The sequence below is a fragment of the Contarinia nasturtii genome, unplaced genomic scaffold (genome assembly GCF_009176525.2).
Source record: "Contarinia nasturtii isolate CC-2019 unplaced genomic scaffold, AAFC_CNas_1.1 Cnas_scaffold_350, whole genome shotgun sequence".
In the NCBI taxonomy this organism is placed as follows: domain Eukaryota; kingdom Metazoa; phylum Arthropoda; class Insecta; order Diptera; family Cecidomyiidae; genus Contarinia; species Contarinia nasturtii.
The window spans coordinates 212,513-234,549 of NW_022197705.1; the positions used below are offsets into that span (position 1 = coordinate 212,513).

At 32.6% G+C, this 22,037-nt stretch overlaps 2 protein-coding genes across 3 annotated transcripts; both read left to right on the forward strand.

The window, feature by feature from the left end:
- The first annotated feature begins 235 nt into the window (after window positions 1-235).
- On the forward strand, window positions 236-19,478 carry LOC116338200 (ras-related and estrogen-regulated growth inhibitor-like protein). Of its 2 annotated transcripts, none has more exons than XM_031763316.1 (5): window positions 236-423; window positions 12,981-13,062; window positions 13,191-13,504; window positions 14,757-14,925; window positions 16,146-19,478. In XM_031763316.1, exons 1-5 carry the CDS (start codon window positions 391-393, stop codon window positions 16,277-16,279), a joined length of 732 nt encoding a protein of 243 aa, XP_031619176.1. In that variant the 5' UTR covers window positions 236-390; the 3' UTR covers window positions 16,280-19,478. The 2 variants fall into 2 exon arrangements, with proteins under 2 accessions (XP_031619176.1, XP_031619177.1); XM_031763317.1 differs by lacking the exon at window positions 236-423 and adding an exon at window positions 10,407-10,591.
- Window positions 10,870-11,782, forward strand: LOC116338201. Its single transcript, XM_031763318.1, has 2 exons — window positions 10,870-10,990; window positions 11,069-11,782. Exons 1-2 carry the CDS (start codon window positions 10,940-10,942, stop codon window positions 11,654-11,656), a joined length of 639 nt encoding a protein of 212 aa, XP_031619178.1. The 5' UTR covers window positions 10,870-10,939; the 3' UTR covers window positions 11,657-11,782.
- Window positions 19,479-22,037: the final 2,559 nt, after the last annotated feature.

The window sequence follows — 22,037 nt, forward strand, 5'->3', positions numbered from 1 at the left end:
TTTTATTTGCGAATTTTTGCTACTCTCGAAAAGTGCGATCGTCGTCATTTCAACAGCACATTGTATTGAACAGTGAAATAGTACACAGTCAATTTTAGTTCAGTAACGTGTTTTATTTCATCTGTAGTTTTTGATAAAGAAAAATTAAATCTCGAAATTGAAAATATTTTAATGAAAATGTAAAAGTTAATATATTATAAAAAAGACGAATAAATTTCAAAGAGTTCAAACTCAGTGCTATTCAGATACATTTCAAATAATAATAAATAAAGTTTGAGTTTAAATCAAATTGAACAATTTTAATTTAGAGTGTGAAAAACGGCTATCAGCTGAAGTGCTGCAAATTTACACCGGCAACTATAAAATCACATCGTATTTATCGTTAGATAGATGTCATTTGTTATGGTATCAGAACTTCTGAAGGTAGGTCACTGTATACTTTTATTTATCAAATGATTTTCTTATCAGTTTTGGTCACTGAACACTTAATATTTTTGTAATACTTGGTTTGTAATGAAAAAAAGTGAATTTTTTGTTTGTTTTATGATTGTGATAGAATGTTTGATGTGTAATAAAATGCTATTAGATGGGAAAGGTAAAACCATTTTTTTTAATTCATCCTACGATTTGAAAAACCACTTTGCATGCATTTGCGTAGGTTTTCATTCTCCAAATCATCGTTTCGCCTCAGTTTGATAAACAAAATTTGATAAACAAAAAAAAATTTACGACTGAACCTCGAAGTCTTGTTGTAAATAAAAAACTCACTCGGTATACCACAGTTCCATTAGCAAGCATATTTCACACATTACTTTCATTCAGTCAGAAAATTATTTGTTTTTGTTGATGTGGAAAATATGGTTTCATGAATGAATTTTCTCAACTACATGCAAATCATTCGGTAAATGTTTCTGTTGGCCCTGGAATCGAAATAAACAGATATGAATGGAAAAATACAAACGAACATTTTAAAATGCGGTAAACGTGATGTTCAATGTTAATATTTATATTTTTTAAGTTGAATCTCAAATCTTAAATAAACTGCACATTTTATTTAACCATCACACATTTTGTGGATGAATGAATTTACTCATGCTATGACGTGATATACGTAAAATATATAATACGAAATTTGCAAACAAAAAAAAATGAACAAACAACCAGAGGAAATATCTATTCACAAACAAAATATCTGTATACATGCTTTAAGTTGTTTAGTTTGAACAAAAATAATACGATTTGTTGATGGAATTGCCAAATAAGAGAATAGATGCTCCCTGACGCTCTGTGTATCACAGAAGAAATCATGCATTCTCAATCGTTTTTTGCACGTATGTTTAACATAAATGAATTGCAATACATTGGGGTCGAATTGCACATTAAACGAATACATTTTGTTTCAAAGCCATAGAATAAGTTAAATCTTGCCACGTTCAAATTTAAATTTAATGAGCGCAAACAAAAAAAAAATAATAATAATCAATGTGTCAACATTTATTCGATATCATCATCGGAACGACGAGACAAACTTTAATATACACGGAATCAACGTCACACACCGGCGTCAGTTAAAACGCGTTTCACACATCTTTTGCGTATCACATCATACAAAGTTCGCTGCCAAAATCACATTCTCGTCAATAAATATTCTCGCTCAAAGTTCGGTTTTATTTCTTCGCACAGTCGAAATACATAAAAATTGTATATTAATATGCTTGGAGCCGATATAAATCTTTTCGCTTTCAAAATATTGAAAAAATATATATTTTTGAAGAAAATGGTTGATTGTCCGCAGAGATAGCAAAGAACGTAGAAAAGCAAATAGTCGGAAGTGACCAATTTATATATGACACTGTATTGTTCATGTGAATGGAAAATTTCAATGTCATTGTAAGTGCACTTCAGTTTGTATGAAATGAGAAATTCTGAAGAGTCACTTAATGTAAAGAAGGTACACGCGCTCATTCTAATTTTCTTTTTCACCAAAATCCGTTAAGAATTGTTCATCCAATATGTACGCACAATCAAATCTCATCAAGAGTTACAAGCGAGAAAAAAAAGAAACACTCACTTTGGTGAAGATTATCATCAGTTTAGCAACGAAAAAGCGGAAACGTTGATGCTTATCATCAAAATTCCATGAAGATGCAAAATTAACTATGTAATATATCGAAAAGCCTGGCAGTACTCAAAAAAAGACAACCCACAATGACAATGACAAAAAATTAATTTCTATTTTCATCGAATCAAATGAATGGAAAATGTTGCAGTTGAACAAAACTATCGAAAGAGAATTGTACTGAAATATTAGAATGTCGCCAAGTCCAATTGCATTACTCTTTTATTCCAGCGAAATGGATTTATCCAAAGACATTATATGTTCATCAAGTTCTTTTTTCGTCTTTGTCTATGTGATATTTCCAAAAACGAGATTTTTCCCCACATAATAATCCAAAAAATCTGAAATACATTAAACAATATATAGATAAACTGACTGGAAGCATAAAAGTACTTTGTACATTAAACGGATACCAATAGAATTACTTGAGCAGAAATAATAATAAAAGTGTGATAAATTTCGGCGGAGTAGTCATAATAAATGGCGTAGCAACATAATGTGGCAGACTTTTTTTTCCGTTCCATTCAGTTGTTCCGTGAACAATTATATACACTGTTGATGGACGTGTTAGATATATAGCGAAAAAAATGAAGCAAATATTTACCATGGCTATGAATCGACAGGCATTTATTGATGTATCAATGGAATTACGCATTGAATTTTCATAATTTTCGGAGGAATTTTGTCATCATGATATGTACGGGTATTTATTTCCTGCAAGGAATATGTTTGTTTCGAGCGAAATGTTTGTGCGAATTTTTTTAATGAGAAAATCTCATTATCACCGAAGGAGTGAGCATCGATTAATGATTAAAGTGTACTTGAATAGATGGCATAGAAGCCTTGCATGATAATGTCGATGTTAATAAAGAGTTTGGCATCTGTTTTTCACACATCGTTTTGATGAGCTATCTTATATAACATCATCGATGTACCGTGATTTTAATTAGGTTGTAAGAACATCAGAGGAAAATCACTGAATGCGATTTGTATTTGTTTTTTACGCAAAGTATTGGATTTTTTTTATTATTCGTCTGATATAATCGGCAAAATCCTAATAATAATCATTCTGGCAAAATGCCGATGGCGGCCTGCATCGTAATAACACTTTTTATGAATTCGTTGGAATTGAAATGTACTTGGATGAATGCGATAAAATAGAAATACTTCCATAAAATTGGTCTATTGATAAAACCGTTAAAATAACATTGCTGTTGTTTTCAATTTGAGGGTCAACCAATAATAACAGCCAACGGAAACAGTTTGTCTTATCTAGTCAACGGTTCTAACAATCACCATCGTTACACTGTTATAGCTTTCAAAACAATGTCTATTGCATTGGAACGTTCAAATGGGAATTAAATTTCGACCTATGTGTATGAAATGTTTTTTGGTTTTTCTTAGAACTCTTTCACAAAAGATCAAATAAAAAAAAGTTACACGACGTTGGATGAATACAACCATAACCGCCGCAATCGATTTGGATTTTTTTTTACCTTGAACATACGTATCAAATTCCTCAAACATACTTATGAATGAATGAAAGTGATTCAATGTCACGCATTATGCAATGTAATCACAGACACATCCATTTTTTGTTACATATCTACGAATTCGTATTATATTTCAATTATAATGGCAAATATGTGTATTTTGTCTGAAAAAATGCTCTTCACCTGCTAGTATAATGCATTGTTTGTCACACGCAAATCCTCTTTACAACGTATATACAGTTTGATTAAATAACAACGAAAGATACGCGTTCTAGCATTTGTCGTGTAGTGTTTGGCTGTATAGCTCTTAAGCATTTATGTCGTATGACTGTTTAGAACGAAATATTGTACCGTATTTAGTTCTTGTTTCCATGCGGAATAGCAAAGAGCAAGGATTTAGCCTACAAACCAAACATACAAACTTACAATGTGATTATCCTCTTGGGTGCGTGTGGGATGAAAGCTTGATTCTCGCATAATAAACGTGTGCTTTTCCCGTTGCTTTTTCCCATTTTCGACCATTTTCACTTCCCACCAAATCCAGCAGGTAGGTTGCAAAAACATAATAACCAATTCATTTGGAAATGGCAAAAGCGAAGATTAAAATTTGATTTTGGATAAAAATAAACCTTTCGCACATATCAAAACAAAACCATTTTATTGGATTGAATGAGGAAATGAAGAGCAAACAGCTACACATTCGGTTGGTAACAGCGGTTGTGTTGAAATATTGTTATTTCATCCAAATATACTTGCGAAAGCTTTATCTATCATTTTTGATAAATGTTACAGATATGCAATTTTCCGTTTCTTGACTTCCTCATATTACAATTCGAAAATGTCAAACGAATGCAGGAATAACCACTCAACACGTGCTTGTAGTCGCTGAGAAACGGCGAACATATTTTTTCTTTCTGGCAAAAGAATTTTTTGATATGTATTTTATGAATTATGAGCTTTTTTGTGTCTCGCATCAAGTTGACTTTTCAACATGAAATAGATCCATCGGCCTTACCTAAATCTACTCTCTGATCCAACTGGATTTTCATCATGTTCCAACACTTTCTTTATTTTGCTACACACAAAATTGACCCGAACCTATACCATTCAAATGCGATATTGTTCTAACGCAGTCAGTTGGAGACTGTAATATGTGTTTATTGTCGGTTGCGAAAATTCTTTTGCGTCTGCTAAATTGACAACTAATCCAATGAAATCGCATGTTTTGTACAAGTACGATATTAAGGTTGTTGCCGCGACATGTACATCCTTAAACGTTTAACGATACCAAAGCGGTTCGCAAACATATAAAGTGAAAGCTGTCGCCGATTGTACCACTTCCACTGAAAGTGGCTTTATTCACGAAACACAAGAGGGAATGGAGAAGAAAAGTTGTCTGAAGTGCGCTTTACGGTCGCGGCATTTACTTATTTTATTTTCTCATTGTCTAAATGCCATCGTATTTTGCTATTCGGTATTTCTTGTTTATTGTGTGCAGAATAATTCAAGAATCTGTACTGGGTTGAGAGAAAGAAAAAACAGAGAATACTCCGTCTATACAATGTATGCTATACATATTATGGAGACGATTCTAAAATAACATATATGAGTATGGCCACTTAATTGAAATTCATGATATTTATTTATTTGTGATGTGTTCTTTCCCGGATTGAAATTAATAATGTGCATATAGATTATGATGTGCCTCATTCTGAGAAATTGATTTAAGCACTCAGCAGAATGATAAGTTGTTGAATTCGACTTGGCAACAGTCGAAATTTCGAATTTATTTCTTCTTTGATTCTTCAAGTTCAGCGAAACAATCTATTGAACGGAGCTTTCGAAGTAAGTTCGAGCTAATTTGCACAAAACTCTCGTTGATGAATTCTTCTCAATGTCAATGTTGGATTTTCAGCGCATAAAATGCCGAAAACTTTGACAAATGAAGAATACAGTTTGGTAAGGATTTTCATTTACAACAGCTGCGATATTTCGCTTGTATGCCATTAATGTGCTCACTCATACCAAACGAATTCTCTTTTTTGAGACCACGAACCACAAGGGAAACAAGGAAAACATATTTTATTTTTTTTAATATGTGCTTACAGCATCTGGTGTGGCTGTATAGGTATCAAAATGAAAATCCGGTAAAAATTATTGAAATTTGAGATATATGCTTTCAACAAAGTATTGTTATGTTGTATATAAAAGTGAGAACAATCGTGTGCACGCTGTTCTAAGTGCCTCCTTAGATCTGAATTCACCTTTGACATTTGCACATAATATCACATAGCATCAATGTATCAACATTTCTTCTAGCGATTAAAATGTTAGGAAAATGTCAAAGTTCACATATAATAACACAACAAGTTCCATACCAGAATCATCAAATATCGGGTTTCACCTTAAAATCGCTAATGGGAATAAAACATATACTATTCAATTGAACAAATAAACAAGCGTTATGTTCAAGTATTAGAAAGCGCAACGAAAAAAACATTGTGAAAAATTCACTGGAAAACCAACGAGACGAGAAGCAAGTCATGTGAACAATCGATGGTTTTTTTATAAGAAAATTATTCTGTTCGCTATTTCGCGTTGCAAAATGATTTTAAAAGTCTGCTGTTTTCAGACTCACAATTCATGACCCATTTCTACCAACAAAAAATGTATAAGTATGTCATTTTCGCTTTTTGAATAATATTTGATACGATAGACAACCATTGAAAAGTCAAACAAAAATCAACTTGAATGCGATCAGGTATTTAAAATAATTGTGTTGTCAGGCCAACAAAGAAAAAAAATCCAATTGAATTTTGAAATGATATATATTCATTTAGGTGTTTTCAAATCAAAGCGAAATTTTATATTGTCCTTTTTTCTTCGTCTATTTTATCGAGCTTAAAATTAGCACTTCAAATACATTTCTTTTTCGGCGATTTGACTGTTTAATCGGATAATACAATGATGATAGCCTTGCTGAAGCAACATTATTTAATAAGATTACTAGACGTGAGAGAGAAAATTGGGACTCTTCGAAATGAATTTTCTTTTTTCTAATAAAAGATCTCGCGAATTGTTTTGGAAACCTTGAACCAAATTTTTGCGAATTTTTGTTCTGGTGTCAAAAACTGATGCTTTTGCCACTAAAACTAGCCACATGAATAATTATTTTACTTATTTGCGAATGTTGACTGTCACAACGTAATATGTTTCAGATACTTGACACTTTTCTATTTCATACTACATAAACCATTCGACATTGAATTGTTGTTTCATTTTTTTTGCACAGAAAATTGGGTCATAATTTAGAACACGTGTCTTACGAATTTACCAGGCACAAAATTTAACAAAACTGTCCCATTTTAAGGCATCACTACCATTTAATTTGAATATATTATTGAACAAGATTGTACTTCAACATAATTTGCCAATTTCTTCGTTTGACTTTTGCATTTTCCCACGCAATATCGTATACCATAAAAGTAATTAAGATACATACGCCTATATGTATGCTTGTACGATTCCGTGCAAACACTTCAACACCTTTTGGCATTTGCAAAACGATGATAAAATTTCAAAAGTCAAAGTATTGTTGCTGTTGCTTTTTTCCGGATTTAACGAAAAACCTACAGAAAGTATCAAAAAGTCCCTTCCTTTGACGCATATTCATAACAAAAATTTTTTTTTGTTATATTAAAATACTTGGAATAATTCAAACCTCTTTCATTGAATGTTCAACATTCTTCTTCATACTTTAGTTTAGATTTTAACACACCAATGCCCTTCATAATTGTTTGACGAAAAGTATTCTTTGCATTTTTTCGTCGGGATTTTTTTTGTATCGTTGACGTCATTCGATATTTTTAATTCAAACTGCGGCTTAGAAAACGAAAAAAAAAGGTTTTCCTGTTATAATTTTTTTTTCTCGAGTGTTGAATGAAGTGTACGTTATTCATATATGTATATTAAATTGGAAAGAAGCATTAAGGACACTTATAAAGTGCAAACATTTACCGTTGAGTAGATGGTTGTGTGATCTGTGCTTAAAATGAAGAATCTCAAAAATAGCTCCAATTAAAGTCTCACTCTCTCTCTGTGTTCCATTTTCATTCGCCTACAATATCTAAAGAAGAACACGTCTCCATTGTTTTCGCTCAATTCGCTTTTGAACCTCGGGGCTCTATTAAAATAGAGATTGGATATAGAATTTTGTGCGTAGAGTGTTTTTTGTGGCTGTGTTTTGACCTTTCAATACAAAGACAATTGCAAGCATTTTGTGGGATGCGACCAATGTTGACTTAGTAACAAAATTCCGTCGGCTCCAGAGATATGATGATAAGACAAACGCTAAAATAAAACTTACATTTTCATCATCAAGCAAATGCATTTGTGTTTTAAGCATTTTAAATGGCCTTCAACATTCATTAACCAAAGGTTTTTTACTCCATCTGTTTGACTAACTTGATAAAGCTGCTTGAAATGATTTTAGAACAATAAATAATAGAACAATTCCATCATACACTGGAACTTAGTCACCGTGATGACCTTTTTCATAACAAAAATCACCGAAACAAGAATAGCACATATCAACAACAAATTAATTCCATGCTTGGGAAGATGGGGATAAAAAACCACATTCCATTTGCACAAAATGTAAAATGACATGATAACATTGGAATGCATTATTATTATCATGTGTACTTTGTGGAAGTATGATCAGAATAAACAGAAATTTGATGTGAAACGATAACATAAAATAGCACTTTCAATGTTACCAAATAATGAAGTTGATTTAAGCGACGTAAAAGTCTAATCGAGTGTCAACTGTTATCTTCAGTGCGGTAGCAAATGTGCCGTGATTCATGGCACTCTTTCTCGTACATTTTATGATCCAGACTGGGTCGACGTACCATGATTCACACCTCACTTGTTGATTGTCAGCGTACAGGCAAATAAACGAATTCGAATGAATTGCATCGAATTTGATGAGGTGGAAAACAGCAACGAGGAAAACAAGATGAACGAGTTCATCGCACCTCTGTGTCGTAAAATCAAAAATCTATTTTAACAAAAATGTCAAAAAATAGCGTAGGAAAAAAGCTTCAGACTCAATTTTAGAAAAAGGCACAAAGAAGAAGGAAACTGAAGAAAAAAAGAATTTAATTTATACAATATGCACTCATTCTTGATTTTCTTATAATCATTTGAGTTTTTGTTATCGCCCAATTTTTTTTCGACGTTGGACAGCAAAAATTTAATTATATTCTGATCGAAAAAAAAAAAACATTTGATGGATAAAACGTGCCGAAAATTATTCAGCATAGTCAAAGTACGGCGAAAACGAATAAGTTGCTGCTCAAAGCTTCGATCGAAAACTGGATTAGCTTTTGGACAAATAGAGATGTCCTATAGAGAGATAGGATAAGCGCGGATGAGCCTAATAAAACTGACACGTGCATACCTTTCCACTCTATATTGAAGCCAATGCAATTCAATCCATATGTATTTTCGGTGTCGGTTTTATTCAGATGAAATGTATATGAAATTCTCGTCGCTGCGTTTTTTCCATCAACTACTTATAATGTGGAAATTCAGATACCGATCTCTACTACTCAATTGAATATAAATTGAACACAAATCACATTATCAATATTGGGCCATCAATTTCCTGCTGTTATTTATTATGAGATTAGTGGCATTAGTGTAATGACAATAGTCGAGTAATTGTTATTCAAAATGCCCAGTCATTGTGTTATCAAACCATGTTCAATCAATTCTTATCGGACCGTTGAAAAGTGTATCCATGCCGGACGAGAGGGAATGAGGATTTCACATTCCAATAAAAACCATTTTTGCAAATGCCTAAAAAGCCAAACAGTAAACACATAATAATGTATAGTTGGCACGTGTATGGCTAATAATTGATGGTATTTGGTCACGTTTATATATCGATTGAATTCTTCATAAAATTTGTGTTGTCATCAAACCTTTTCCCACTGCAAACAAAACCCTTGATACACAATCATTGTCACTTTCACACACGTAAAACGAATTATCTCTTAGTCATGGAACCAGAATTTTTTTGCATCAATTATGTTTACCAAATGGTCGGACGTAACTTGACAACCGATTGAAATGCTTGTAATGTTTGGTGCGTCGGCAGGCTTGAACGTGCACTAGAATGTTGAGAAGAAGACTAAGAAAATCCCAATGTCTATGAATTTTAAATGAAGCTTTAAAACAAGCGACGTGAGAGCATTCACTTGTGTTTTGCGTGAATGGAAAAGGGCTCTATTCGGTTTTGTTTTCACATCTCATAAAATGAATGAGTAATAAATAAGCCATTCCGATGTATGAGCGTGCGTTCGCTCTACGACCATGTGTATCTTATCCTGATAAATGACCGAGTGACGCGTTCACATTTATGTCACATTTTTTTTATTCTCTCGATCTTGTATACACGAGAGGCACGCATCGAAACACATGCCAAACAACGTTACAGAACACAACAAAAGGCTGTGAAGTGAAGAATCGAAATTTAATTTTAACAAAACGAAACCGAACACTGAAAATAAAACAAGTGACACATTGTTTACAATTTATGGTCAAAAATACGAACACGCTCTCATTTTCACACAAATGCCAGCGAAGCCGTAGAAATTTTGTTGGTGTTGGCTTGTTCGGCAGCACGTTCGGTGATAAAAAAGATTCGTAATAAAGTAAATATGTATGCTTTCGTTCGATTCATTGACTTCGCATAGTGTTGCACATTAGCGTTACAAAATGACGTGAACAAAAAGTCAGAGAGCATTTATTTATGACTACTTTCGAGTGAATCTTAGTTTATATAGTTTACAGCGTCGTCGTTACAATTTATCCGTCTTTATTACATTCGGTATAAATGTCAGGAGTTGCTTGTAAATGAGAACGTTGAGATGAATTAGTTGCGTTCAATATCCATCAAATCACATGAATTGTAATTCGATGCTTTAGTTTTTTCAACTATGAATTCGTTTTTCATTTTCAAAATTTATGCATCGCGATTACTCATGTCATACAATTGAATTTAAATGTTTGATCAATAATCCAAAGAACCAAAATTATTCATACAAATGACCTTATAAATATTCAAATTCTTCATATAATATACCCAAGTGTAAAAGTAAATGAATATTCAAAATCGTTAAATTTTCATTACATCTTCAGAATATAAATTTTAAATTTTTGTATGTCAAGATGTTTTATTGCGATGTTCGTCGATCACTATAAATATAAATTGCGATAGCATTTTTGAGGTAGTTCGTTATTGAGTTCTTGTAAAAATATGAAGCTTTTATTCCAAGTCATTTTCGCTGTTGCGATTTTTGCCGGTGCCGTAAGTGTCTGATTGAAAATTTCACCAACTTACAATTTTTCTCATTTAAAATCTTTTATTTTATAAACAAAAAAAAAGACCCATTGCAATTTGTGTGGGCCCCGGAAGGAAACGCCAAAACCGCCAAATCTTGATCAAATTTTCAAAAAACCATCATTCTATACAATACATCCGGAAAATCTGGTGCAAAAACATCAAGTACTTCGTTCATCAATTGAACATGTAAAAACTGCACTTGAAGGTCTGAAAAGTGATGCATCCGACATATTTGGTCTGCTTGAAAATGGATTAAATGAATTTGATAAATGGGGAAAGACAATCTTGAATTTTGACAAATCCAATCTGGAATACGTGACAGAAGTTTTTAAAGCTGACAAAAAATTGATGAAAGATAATTCGAAAGAAATAAAGAAATATTCGGCTAGACAAATGAGTGATTTAGAAGATATGTTTATCGCACATGAAAAGAAAGCAGCTACCAAACGTGATGATATTGAAAAAATCGTCAATCTTATGATGGACGAAATGACCCAACGTAACAATGCTGTGTATCAGATTTTGGAGCAATTCAATTCGGCAAAGCAATTTTTAGAGTTTTTAAAACCATCCATTTCTCTTGAAACTATTAAAATGAATGAAATTGCCAAAGCAATTAATTCACATTAAAAGCACTCATTTTTTTCATGTTTGAGCCTTGCGCCAATTGAGCTTGTAATGGGAATGATGAATTAATAAAAACTTAAACAGATAAAATGAATAAATAATAATAATTATTTTCATTATTCGAAACGATATGATGAGTTTTTGTTTTAATTTTTACCACTTTTCACCGTTTAATCAATATCCTCTGCGAAATGCAGCGAAAAAAAAAATTCAAATGGAAAAATGAGTAGAATGGAATTTGGTGCATTCAAACAGAAAGAAAATGCGAGTTAAGCAGTATTATGCCTAAGTTGTCACTGCAACAACAAAATAAATAACATGATTTCATTAAAATGACATGACACTAAAGAATGAATGAGATTAAAAGGACAAAATGCGGTATTTACGAGTTTGCATACACACAAATACGGGCGCGTGCGAATAAACGAATCAAAAATAGCTGTGAAAGACGAAACATTGCATCAAAATTAAAATGAAATGGCGCCAAAGTGCAGCTCATTTTCAGCTGGTGTGTTGTATTATCCTCATATATGACTGAGAATGAATGTATTATAATAATATCTATACAGATTTATATGTGCTTGGAAACAGCTCGTGCATTCCATTACCATTTCGCACAATGTGTGTGATGTTAGTGATAAGATATTGTGAGCGGCTGATGCATCACATATTCGTGAATGTTCCTATTTGTATCCAAGCGGTACGGTGATTGCGTTATTTAATTTAACTTTGGAATCAGTAACGATTCACTACCTCTCATCCGGAGTGCGTCAAAAATTCCTTTGGACCGGTATTTATCAACAAATATTGCTAGCCTGTACGCATTCCGTTTTCATTTCGCATTTGTAGTCGCTGACTCCATAAAACCGTTGGAATTTTATTTTGACATCTTTTCACTGTTTGTTTTTCATTCTATTTTGGCATTGTATTGTATTGTTGTTATTGTTCATTTTAGTGATCGTTTATTCCAAGCATTTATTAAATGCGAATGTAAAAATAAAATAATTTCAAACAAGAAAAAAAAAACACGATCTATTTAATGTGTGTGAGTGTAATGACATAAAGTACAAGTCAAGCGCATGTAAATTATAAGTTGAGTGTGAAACACACATTCGCACACAATCAAATCAGATTAATCGCATGTGATTTTTTTTCGCACGCTTGTCAGACAATGAATGACACATGCCTACATGCTATAAATTTTCACGAGCTATTTTGTTTGTGATAAAATTCCTTTGATTTGAAAAACGTATTCATATAAGATAGCATACAAAATGAGCCCGTTGTTTATTTCTAATTGAGCGTGTTTCGTATTCTATCATTTCAGATCACAATGAAAGCAGAAGATAAGAGTTCATTACAAAAGGTCCGGATCGCCGTTTTGGGGAATGTTAACGTTGGCAAATCAGGTGAGTTAAAAAACTTCGAGAAAAATAAAAAAAAGCATTGGGTTACCGTGCTAATTTGAACGTTTTTCTTAATACTCAAGTCAAAAACCCTTTTTAAATGTTTAAATTTCATTCGATTTACCCAATAGCATTGACAGTACGTTATTTGACCAGACGTTATATTGGTGAATATCGTTCAAAGACCGACCTGCTGTATCGCCAAACGATTTCATTAGACAGTGGTCTACTTGATGTCGAAATCATCGATGTATCGGCTGACACCGAAAATGATTTTCCGATTGAACAAATTCAATGGGCTGACTCATGCCTAATCGTATACAGTATTATAGATCGTGAAAGTTTTAAGTACGCAACCAGAGCGTTGGGCAACCTTAAATCACTACAAAATGGACCATCTGCCTATTTGATTGCAAACAAAGCCGATCTAGATCATTTAAGAGAGGTAAGTGATTCAAATAAGTATTTTTTTAAACAAATCGAATGGGGTCACATTTGGCGCCTGAGATTTGGTGCCCATCAATTACTTTCGGTTGTTGTTTTTTTTTTTTTGAAATTTATGTTTTGTTTCTATTTGAAATGCGCCTCGGTTTTCATTTGTTACGTTTCAATCATCTTTTAGTTCGAATCATAAATTTCACGTAATTCGTACAAAAGAGAGCACAAACTGCGTTTCATATGCGAAGTTTGAAAAAAACACCAAGTGAAAATGCAAACAACCATGATCTTAGCATATTTAATGCTCATTTCTCACCTAGAAATCCATAAAACAAACAGCAACAGAGAGAGAGAGAGAGAGAGAGAGATAGAAAAAGGGAAACCCGTTGATGTGTCAGCTTTTGTGAATGTCGGAATATCAGAATCAAAAACATAAACAAAACTCAGCTTGTTTACCTCTCTCTCACGCACTCATTCACTATAGTAGAGTCGTTTTTGTTGATTTTGGGGCTTTTCAAATTAAACAAAAAATTTCTGCGAAAGTTTCGCATCATTATTTTGCGTTGTGTATTAAGTGATTTTGAAATCAGAGCATATGAAAAGGCTATAATTTGTTGAAAGCGATAAAATTTAATGAATTATTCACATAGTGAACTGTTGCGCTTGCATTAATGAGAGTACTTGTTGTTTTGTTGAATTGCAAAATTAACACTTGTATGCAAACAATTGATAATGATAAATGCCACAAAATATACAGACAATTCGATATATACATAAGTTTGAGTTGTATATAATATATGATGAATGATTTGGTATTTAATCGGTTCGAAATTCGTTAACCGTTGAGTGTGCCTCGAAAAAAAAAATGTGGTTTAGTTACATTACAAAAGCGTCTTCACATTTCGGTCGTTGTTTGTATAATGTCAAAAGTTCTGACGGCTATGTTTGCCAATATAATTTAAGATGTGGTATAGTCATTTGGTTGGTAGCCCGTTTCTGATTTGTTGAATTTTCTAATTAGTTTAATGAACTCAAGAATGCGCGTACGCCCAAGCGAACATTTGGCGAAACATCAATTTGGGATACGGTGAATCTAATGTCAACGCATCGCTTGAAACAAATTTAAATTTCACTTTTTTATTCAAGTTTTCGGGGTGTATTTTTTTTGTTCGATTCACAACACATATTTATGTATTGGCGATTGTGAACATTGAATATATTTATTAATATTGTCATTTTTTTCTTCTTTGTTGTGACAGGTGAGCGAGTCTGAAGGTGCATCATTGGCTGCTTCGCATGGTATTGGATTTTGTGAAATAAGTGTAGCAGACAATTCGCCAAGTCTATACAAAGCATTCGAACGTTTGTTGAACGATTCAAAAGCACGACCGGTCAAACAACGGAAATTTTCTGTCAGTAAAATACTAGGTAAGCAACAATTTCTTTATCGTCGTTTTCGTATTCATTCATTAGGGCTAATTGATTGTTTGCCTTGTGCAAATTCGAATTCCCGTCTCGACGCACACGGTCGCGATAATATCCCGTCTACAACGAATGAAATTTATCTAATAAACATAAATCGAAAATTTCCTTCAAATATATAATATCGTTTTCTACCGCGATCGATGATGACTCATACGACTAATAGGTTGTAAATTGCATTTGGCACGATGCCAACCATTTTCTTTGTGTCTTGCGATTAATTTATCATGCTGTATACATTGCTTGTTGTAATGGCAAATAGTAGTAAAACTTCTGTGATTTAGAGCGAAAAAAAATCAATTTGTTTTTGACCGTTTGGTTAACAGAATTTGGTCGTTTGTTTCATTGAAAATAAATTAAATGCATCGAATAACATCTATGAAAATTGAGAAGAAAACGACACATCATGCCATGTGGCATCTACGGTAAAGAGCACACACATTTTATCGAATGATTCAGAAATAGGCTATTGATTTTTGACCATGGATACAAAGCAGAACAGTTTTTTTTTCACGCCTCTTAATGTTCACGCGCTCTCGCTTCGCCAAATGATTATTGGTCATTTCGATTGGCGGCAACTCATCAAAAATAATCGTTTTGATTAAAGTGAAATAGCATTGAACATTGTTGACAACTCAAATCAAGTGATTTTTCATCGAACTTGCGCTCGACATTCGAATAACATCGTTTCATTCTTTCACGTGTTTTAAACGTTTTTCTATTATGTTCTGTTTTTTCGTTTCATTTGTTGTGACCAATTTAACATTTTATTGTGTTTTAGAGAGCACAATAATTTCTCAAGGATTTTCGCCTTGATGTTTATGTTGTAGCTTACAACTTGTAGGGTGATGAAGTGTGTTAGAGAGACAGAGAGAGAAAGAGTTACAAACAACATTTTCAAGATTGCGAAAACACGTTTTTTAAATGACTCAGCAGCAGCCATATCTTTCGACACAATGGTCATTGAAAACTGAAAGAAAAGCAGTTGGTCGGATGCTATTGAACTTTTCATATAATTTACTATCATACACTCAATCCATTGTCAGAAAATAATACTAAATCCATTAAAAAAGTTTTTGCTCTTATTGGGAAATCTTTCAATATAAAATACAACGCATTATCCACATTCATTTTTCTAACGAATTTTTTGTTGTTGTTTTTTTCAGGTATTGGCAATAAGGAAACAAAAACAATTCCATTGAATCAAGGAGGAACAATGGTTGCTTGTTGTAAAGGCGAGCTTCACAAGACTCGTGTAGTTAAACGGCGCCAAGGATTTATAGCGACGGCATCACTATGACCACTACAGAATGCAACGGAATGCGGCAAATAAAGCAAATCCGTGTAAATTAAATCCATGCTGGAAAAATATCTTATCCGTGTGCGCGAATTCTGTATTGTTCAGCGGTGTCCAGAAGATAGATGCAGTCAACACAACCCTATTGTGGTTTGCAAATGGTAATTGCTGGAACAAAGCTTTCACTTTTTCCGCTCGGTTTCGCGCACATATTTATATAAAATATATACATATACACATCAAGTGGTTATTGTGTGCACTACACACAATAGAATCTAATTTTCTATCATAACAAAACAGAACAACAAAACGAACCAAAAACATTTTCAAACATGTGCATCGGCCTATTGTTATAGATGAATAAGTGATAACTCAATTATTATGCACTGAATTTCTGTATCCAATTTTGTGTTTCATAAACAATTTTCTTAATGCAATGTTCTTAAACATGCACTCAAAGAATTCGATGATAATATGCACGTGCAATTATATTGTGCTTTTCATAAAATAGCGATTCAAAGTGATGGAGCACATTTTCTTGGCAATAGTTAGGTATGCATAGTTGTTCTGACTATTTCACGCAAACAAACTCGCTTGAAATGCAAATTATTTGAAAAAAGAAAAAAAAAAATGATGCGTGCGTCAAGTAGAAAAATAGAGATAGAAAGAGAGAGAAAGGAATGAATTGCTTAAGTTGCTGCTATATTCAAATTATGTTTTGAGAGCACGAACATTAACCGCACCGAAATTTAGCCGATAAACGATTCATTTTTTTCATTTTTACATTCATGAGACCATTTGTTTACACGCATTCAAGACACTAGAATCACATTCATGCCTATTTCATGAGTAAATGTCTGCTTTATTGGCCTCGCGGTTGATGTGTGCTCATGTTTCTTGCGATAGATATATTTATATATTTCGGTTTGTGTGCGCTCGCATCCGCGTATCTGACTGTACACCAATAATACTTAGTGATGGAATTCAGGTTCTCGAAATTATGACAGCGCAGCGATTAGAGAACGATGCCTTGCAAACTATGAAAAGAATCCGTGACAAAAAAAAATGTTATAAAATAGACTATGTCGCGGCGCCAATCAATCGCGATTTTCTCAACAACAAAAAGATTTATGAATAACCACAACAACTGCGATGAAAATGATGAGAGCGCGGTACATTGAAAATTGGGAATTTTTGTCGGTTTTCTTCTTATTTGAAATGTCTCAAATTTAAGTATATGTTTAGCTTGCTCTCAAGGGACAGCCACCGGTGACTCTTATATTTGTCGAAAAAATGAACACGGACGATTATGATTTCTTCCTGATTCACAATTTTCATAAATTTGCCAAACAAACAAATGGTTCACTTCTTGGATTCGTTTGAAAATGAAATTGTGTGGCTTGGCGTCGGTCTGATCATGCAATTGAGTAACCAGATATCCATTGAAAAGTCGTTGTCGCTGACATATGGCAGCAGGAAAACCCAAAACATTAAAATTATATGATTGGGTCAATAAATTCCACATTTAAAAAAAAAAAATGTCGAAATTTAAATAAGGCTCGCGCATACAAACTCTATCGGATTTCCCGTGTTCGTCATTATAGACTTTAGCATAGTTTTTATGTTATTTTCGATTTCACTGAAAACGTTGCATACCTTTTGTAAGATTTGATTTAATAAAAATCGTCTAATTCACATTGAGCGAATGTGTCTACGCATTGAGAAAATTGCTTTAAGAGAAAACAAAAATAAATTTACACATCACAAACATTTCTTAATTTAATCATTTAAGTAACACACATACGACATACATGCCCAACAATTTATTGGAATTGGAGAATTTTATGCTCAAAATAATAGGCGATTAATTAAAAAAAATGGCTGTGAAGAAATTGAAACTTTTTTTAGGTATTAAATTAATGATTAAAATAGCTGACAGATTTCAGTTCTTCTGGGACAAAGATAGAGTATGGTTTTTAACAACAAACCAAATTGTATGGAGGTTCTTTGGTTCAAAAAAGATAGAATATTTTCAATTGTAATTTGATACGTAGATTTTGTTAAGTAAATTTTTTTACTAAAAAAATGATAAACACTCGAGGTATTATCATAAATAAATTTATTAAATTAATAAATGTCGATTGTAGCAAACCAAATAATGCTTGTAGGATATCGTTTTTGATATATGTAATGAAGATCGAATAAGATTTGAAAAAGGGGAATAACCTTATCCATAAAATATCCAAACAAGTCATATGGGAAATAGATTAATTGCAGGCCGCCGTCAGTTCAAATCCGTCGGTTCGATGAAATTCTTTTGAATTGACGATTTTTTTTCTTCAAAATCAATGAATGGAACTTTGAAGTAACGGCGGTATTCTGTACAAAAACAAACACCTACATGCAAAATATACAAATTATAAATATTCCAATAGCCACCATTTGAATCAAAATGGATAATTGTTTATTCTATGTTTTTATCGATGTGGTCTCAAACATAAACGATATATTTCAATGTTCCAATCAAATCATAATCAAATACACAATGTCCCGTCACATTTCAAAAGACAATCAAAAACACCTTGAATCGTTTTTTTTTTTTTTTTAAACTCAACGGTTTCATAAGTCAGACTTAAGATTAAAATAAACATAAGACATCTTTCCTTATTACTGGCGAATTGAAAACGTTCTATGAACTATTTTGACAAAGTCACTCGCATATGTGTGCACAATAATGAGATTGAATATATTTTTGTATACGGCCTTTTGTGTGCCGAATATATCAAAATAATTACTTTAAAAAAATAAAATATACACGTGATATTTAAATTGTTTGAATCTACATCTTAAGTGCTATTCAATAAACATAGAATTTTACATTCGTAGCAGAATGAAAGCCATCAAGAGAGCATTTAAACAATAAATCAAAAAGAATATAAATAACATATGAAACGAGATGTCTTTTTTATTAGTGTTTACATAAAATTACGAAATTCAAAGCGGTTTTGGTGTTTTTGTTTGCTCTGCGGAAATGTTGTATAACAAGATGATTGAATTTTCCATAATTTTAAAATTGATAAGCTGGATGCAAACAACGAAATTATGAAAAGAATGGTACATAAAAAAACACACACAGAAAAAATGAAATTGAGACTTCATTTGAACGAATATTGAAAATTTTTGTCACCTGAAAATGATACAAACCGTGTAATTTGTTGCTAAGTGATACAATGAAAAATTGATAAATTTATGTAAAACTTAAAAAATGAAATTTTTGCTACAAGCAAAACACTATGTAATAATAACAGCATTGTTTGTAATAAACACATTATTATATTTGTTAAATGTAAAACAATCGACTTTTTTTTGAATTTTACCCAAAATTCGGCAATACCATTAATATCGAATTAATGTCATTAAAATTCCATTCAGTCTTTCGTGTCAAAAGGCTTTGATGTGCAGCTTCGAAAATAAATGAGAATAAAATGATGCGGAAAGGTAAGCTATCATGTGTTGCTTGGTAATTACTTCTTATACAATATACATCCTTACGTCGCTTCGATTTCAAACAACACAAATTTCCTCGAAAATTTGAACCTTCATTATATCTGCCACAATCACATGGTCATGGAAAGCAACAATGCTATGGATCTATGTATAAATTACGGCCGGATATTTTGGTTTAATAAACCGCTTTATGCGTTTTATGGGTTAAATCACATTTCATAACCAATTAGTGAATTATTTAGATATGTGTTTGAGTGTGTGCGATTGAAGATTAGCATGAGGATCAAAGTTGGATTACCGTTATTAAAGAGTTTTACAGCCATATTCTAGAACAAGCAATCAAAATGATAATTTGCATAATTTCATGGCTCCACAGTGATTGCGAAATCGTATACTTTTTCCTTGTCGCCCAAAACAACAAAAAACTACTCCGCATTAATTTGTCTGCTCAAGTGTGCTGGCCTACATTTTAGCAAAGTTTACAACACAAAATGCAATTAAATTTCAAAACTGTATAAATCTATATTAAATGACAATATGAATGAAAATAAAGCAAGCTCAATGAAAGTTAGGCATTGTGAAATGAAACTGTTTTTGATGACATGTAATGCTATTCCACCTTTTTACACTATTAAACTTTTGTGAAAATGTTGGAATGAAAGAGGTGTTTCTCTTGGATTATATTTTTACAAAAGTGTTTACAAATCGCAGTTTTTTTATTCGTGGTTGGGGACAGCCTTTTGTGTAATTAAGCCAGTAATCATTTATATTTGACCAGCTTGAGGATTTACTGACCTCGTGACGAGACGTCCTATGAAAAGAAATAATTTTTATTTGATTGAATAATTTTACAGTCTATTGATTTTTTGCATAAATCGGGTCCTGTTCGATTGCGAACGACATATGATATCGTCGAAACACCATTTTAACGAACTATGATTACTCTTTTATCATCGCTGACAGCAAATTCATGTTTACATACAAAGAATAATGCAATAAGGAAAACACTTAAAAATATTTATAATAATTGACCGAATGTTTCAAAATATCACTCACCACAAAATTCCACGTACATTGTAAAACAATGAGTAAACAAAATTTTAACATTTTCGATCAATTTATTGTCGATTCAATTGAAAAATAACAGGCGGAACAGCTTTGGCGCTCATTTTATAAAATGTCCAAAGTAGGTTGCATAGATCTTGATTGGCATTTTACAAATAGAATCTTTTATACACAAAAATCAGACCGACCAGTGTGTGTATTTAATGATTTGATGTCCCAAATTTATGGATGGAAGGTGCACATTTTGTAAACATGTGCATTTTGTCAAATATATTTTTTTTTCGAATACTATGTGCCATAGCACGACGACAATGACAGCTGGGCAACGGAGAACTTCATTACGGTTGCCACAATTTATGTTGGGTGGCATAAATTCGTACCATTTTTAATTTAAGCGATCGAAATTTGTGCTATTTTTTAGTCTCGCTGGCAACCGCACCATGGCGCTACTATCAACGTTGCTTGTCATCGTCGCGCTTTGCTATGTGCACGAGATGTGCACCTGCAACACATAAAATGAGAACATAAAACCACTATTCTACACTGAATAAACAATGAAAAAATTAAATTAAGCTCATGCACACCAAATAATATTTACATCGCGCAAGTAATGGGATTTTTTCTTCTAATACAATATTATTCTAGACAGATCGCATTGTTCTGAAATGGCGATACTCAAATTTCCTATAATAATAATAAATCCTATCCGTCGTCGATATATAGTCATCACTCTATTCTGGTATTCGATATATCGAATACTAATTATAACTTAATTGCGTCTTTGGTAAACGGCAATATATCAACTGATGCAATGATTATCCCCTAAAATGGTCTGTAATTCAAAAGAGAAAGAAAAAACAAAGCGATGACCTAACGAAAAATTCCTGTTCTTTGAACATTCTTCATATGAATGATAAAAGTTAAAAATAAAATGTCTGTGAAATTAAGTGGGTTTACAGGAAGCACATATCAAAAGCTATGCGATACCATGATTGACCCATTCCGGACGGAAAAGCAATATCAGCATCAGTGAAACTTTCAAAAATATGTATTATATTTTATATACCTGCAATGTATATATAAAAAGTTGTTGAAACTCCAAACTGTAATTAACATTTAACTTTCAATATTTCTGTTGAGCAAAGCGCGACGATGACAAGCAACGTTGACAGAAGCGCCATGGTGTGGT

What these genes read in the sequence shown, in the direction of transcription:
- LOC116338200 (XM_031763316.1), top strand. Translation starts at nt 391, where the DNA reads ATGTCATTTGTTATGGTATCAGAACTTCTGAAG. An exon ending in TGGTATCAGAACTTCTGAAG is followed by an intron (nt 424 to 12,980) that starts GTAGGTCACTGT and finishes CTATCATTTCAG; the next exon opens with ATCACAATGAAAGCAGAAGA. An exon ending in TTCTGTCAGTAAAATACTAG is followed by an intron (nt 14,926 to 16,145) that starts GTAAGCAACAAT and finishes TGTTTTTTTCAG; the next exon opens with GTATTGGCAATAAGGAAACA.
- LOC116338201 (XM_031763318.1), top strand. Translation starts at nt 10,940, where the DNA reads ATGAAGCTTTTATTCCAAGTCATTTTCGCTGTTGCGATTTTTGCCGGT. An exon ending in TTGCGATTTTTGCCGGTGCC is followed by an intron (nt 10,991 to 11,068) that starts GTAAGTGTCTGA and finishes ACAAAAAAAAAG; the next exon opens with ACCCATTGCAATTTGTGTGG.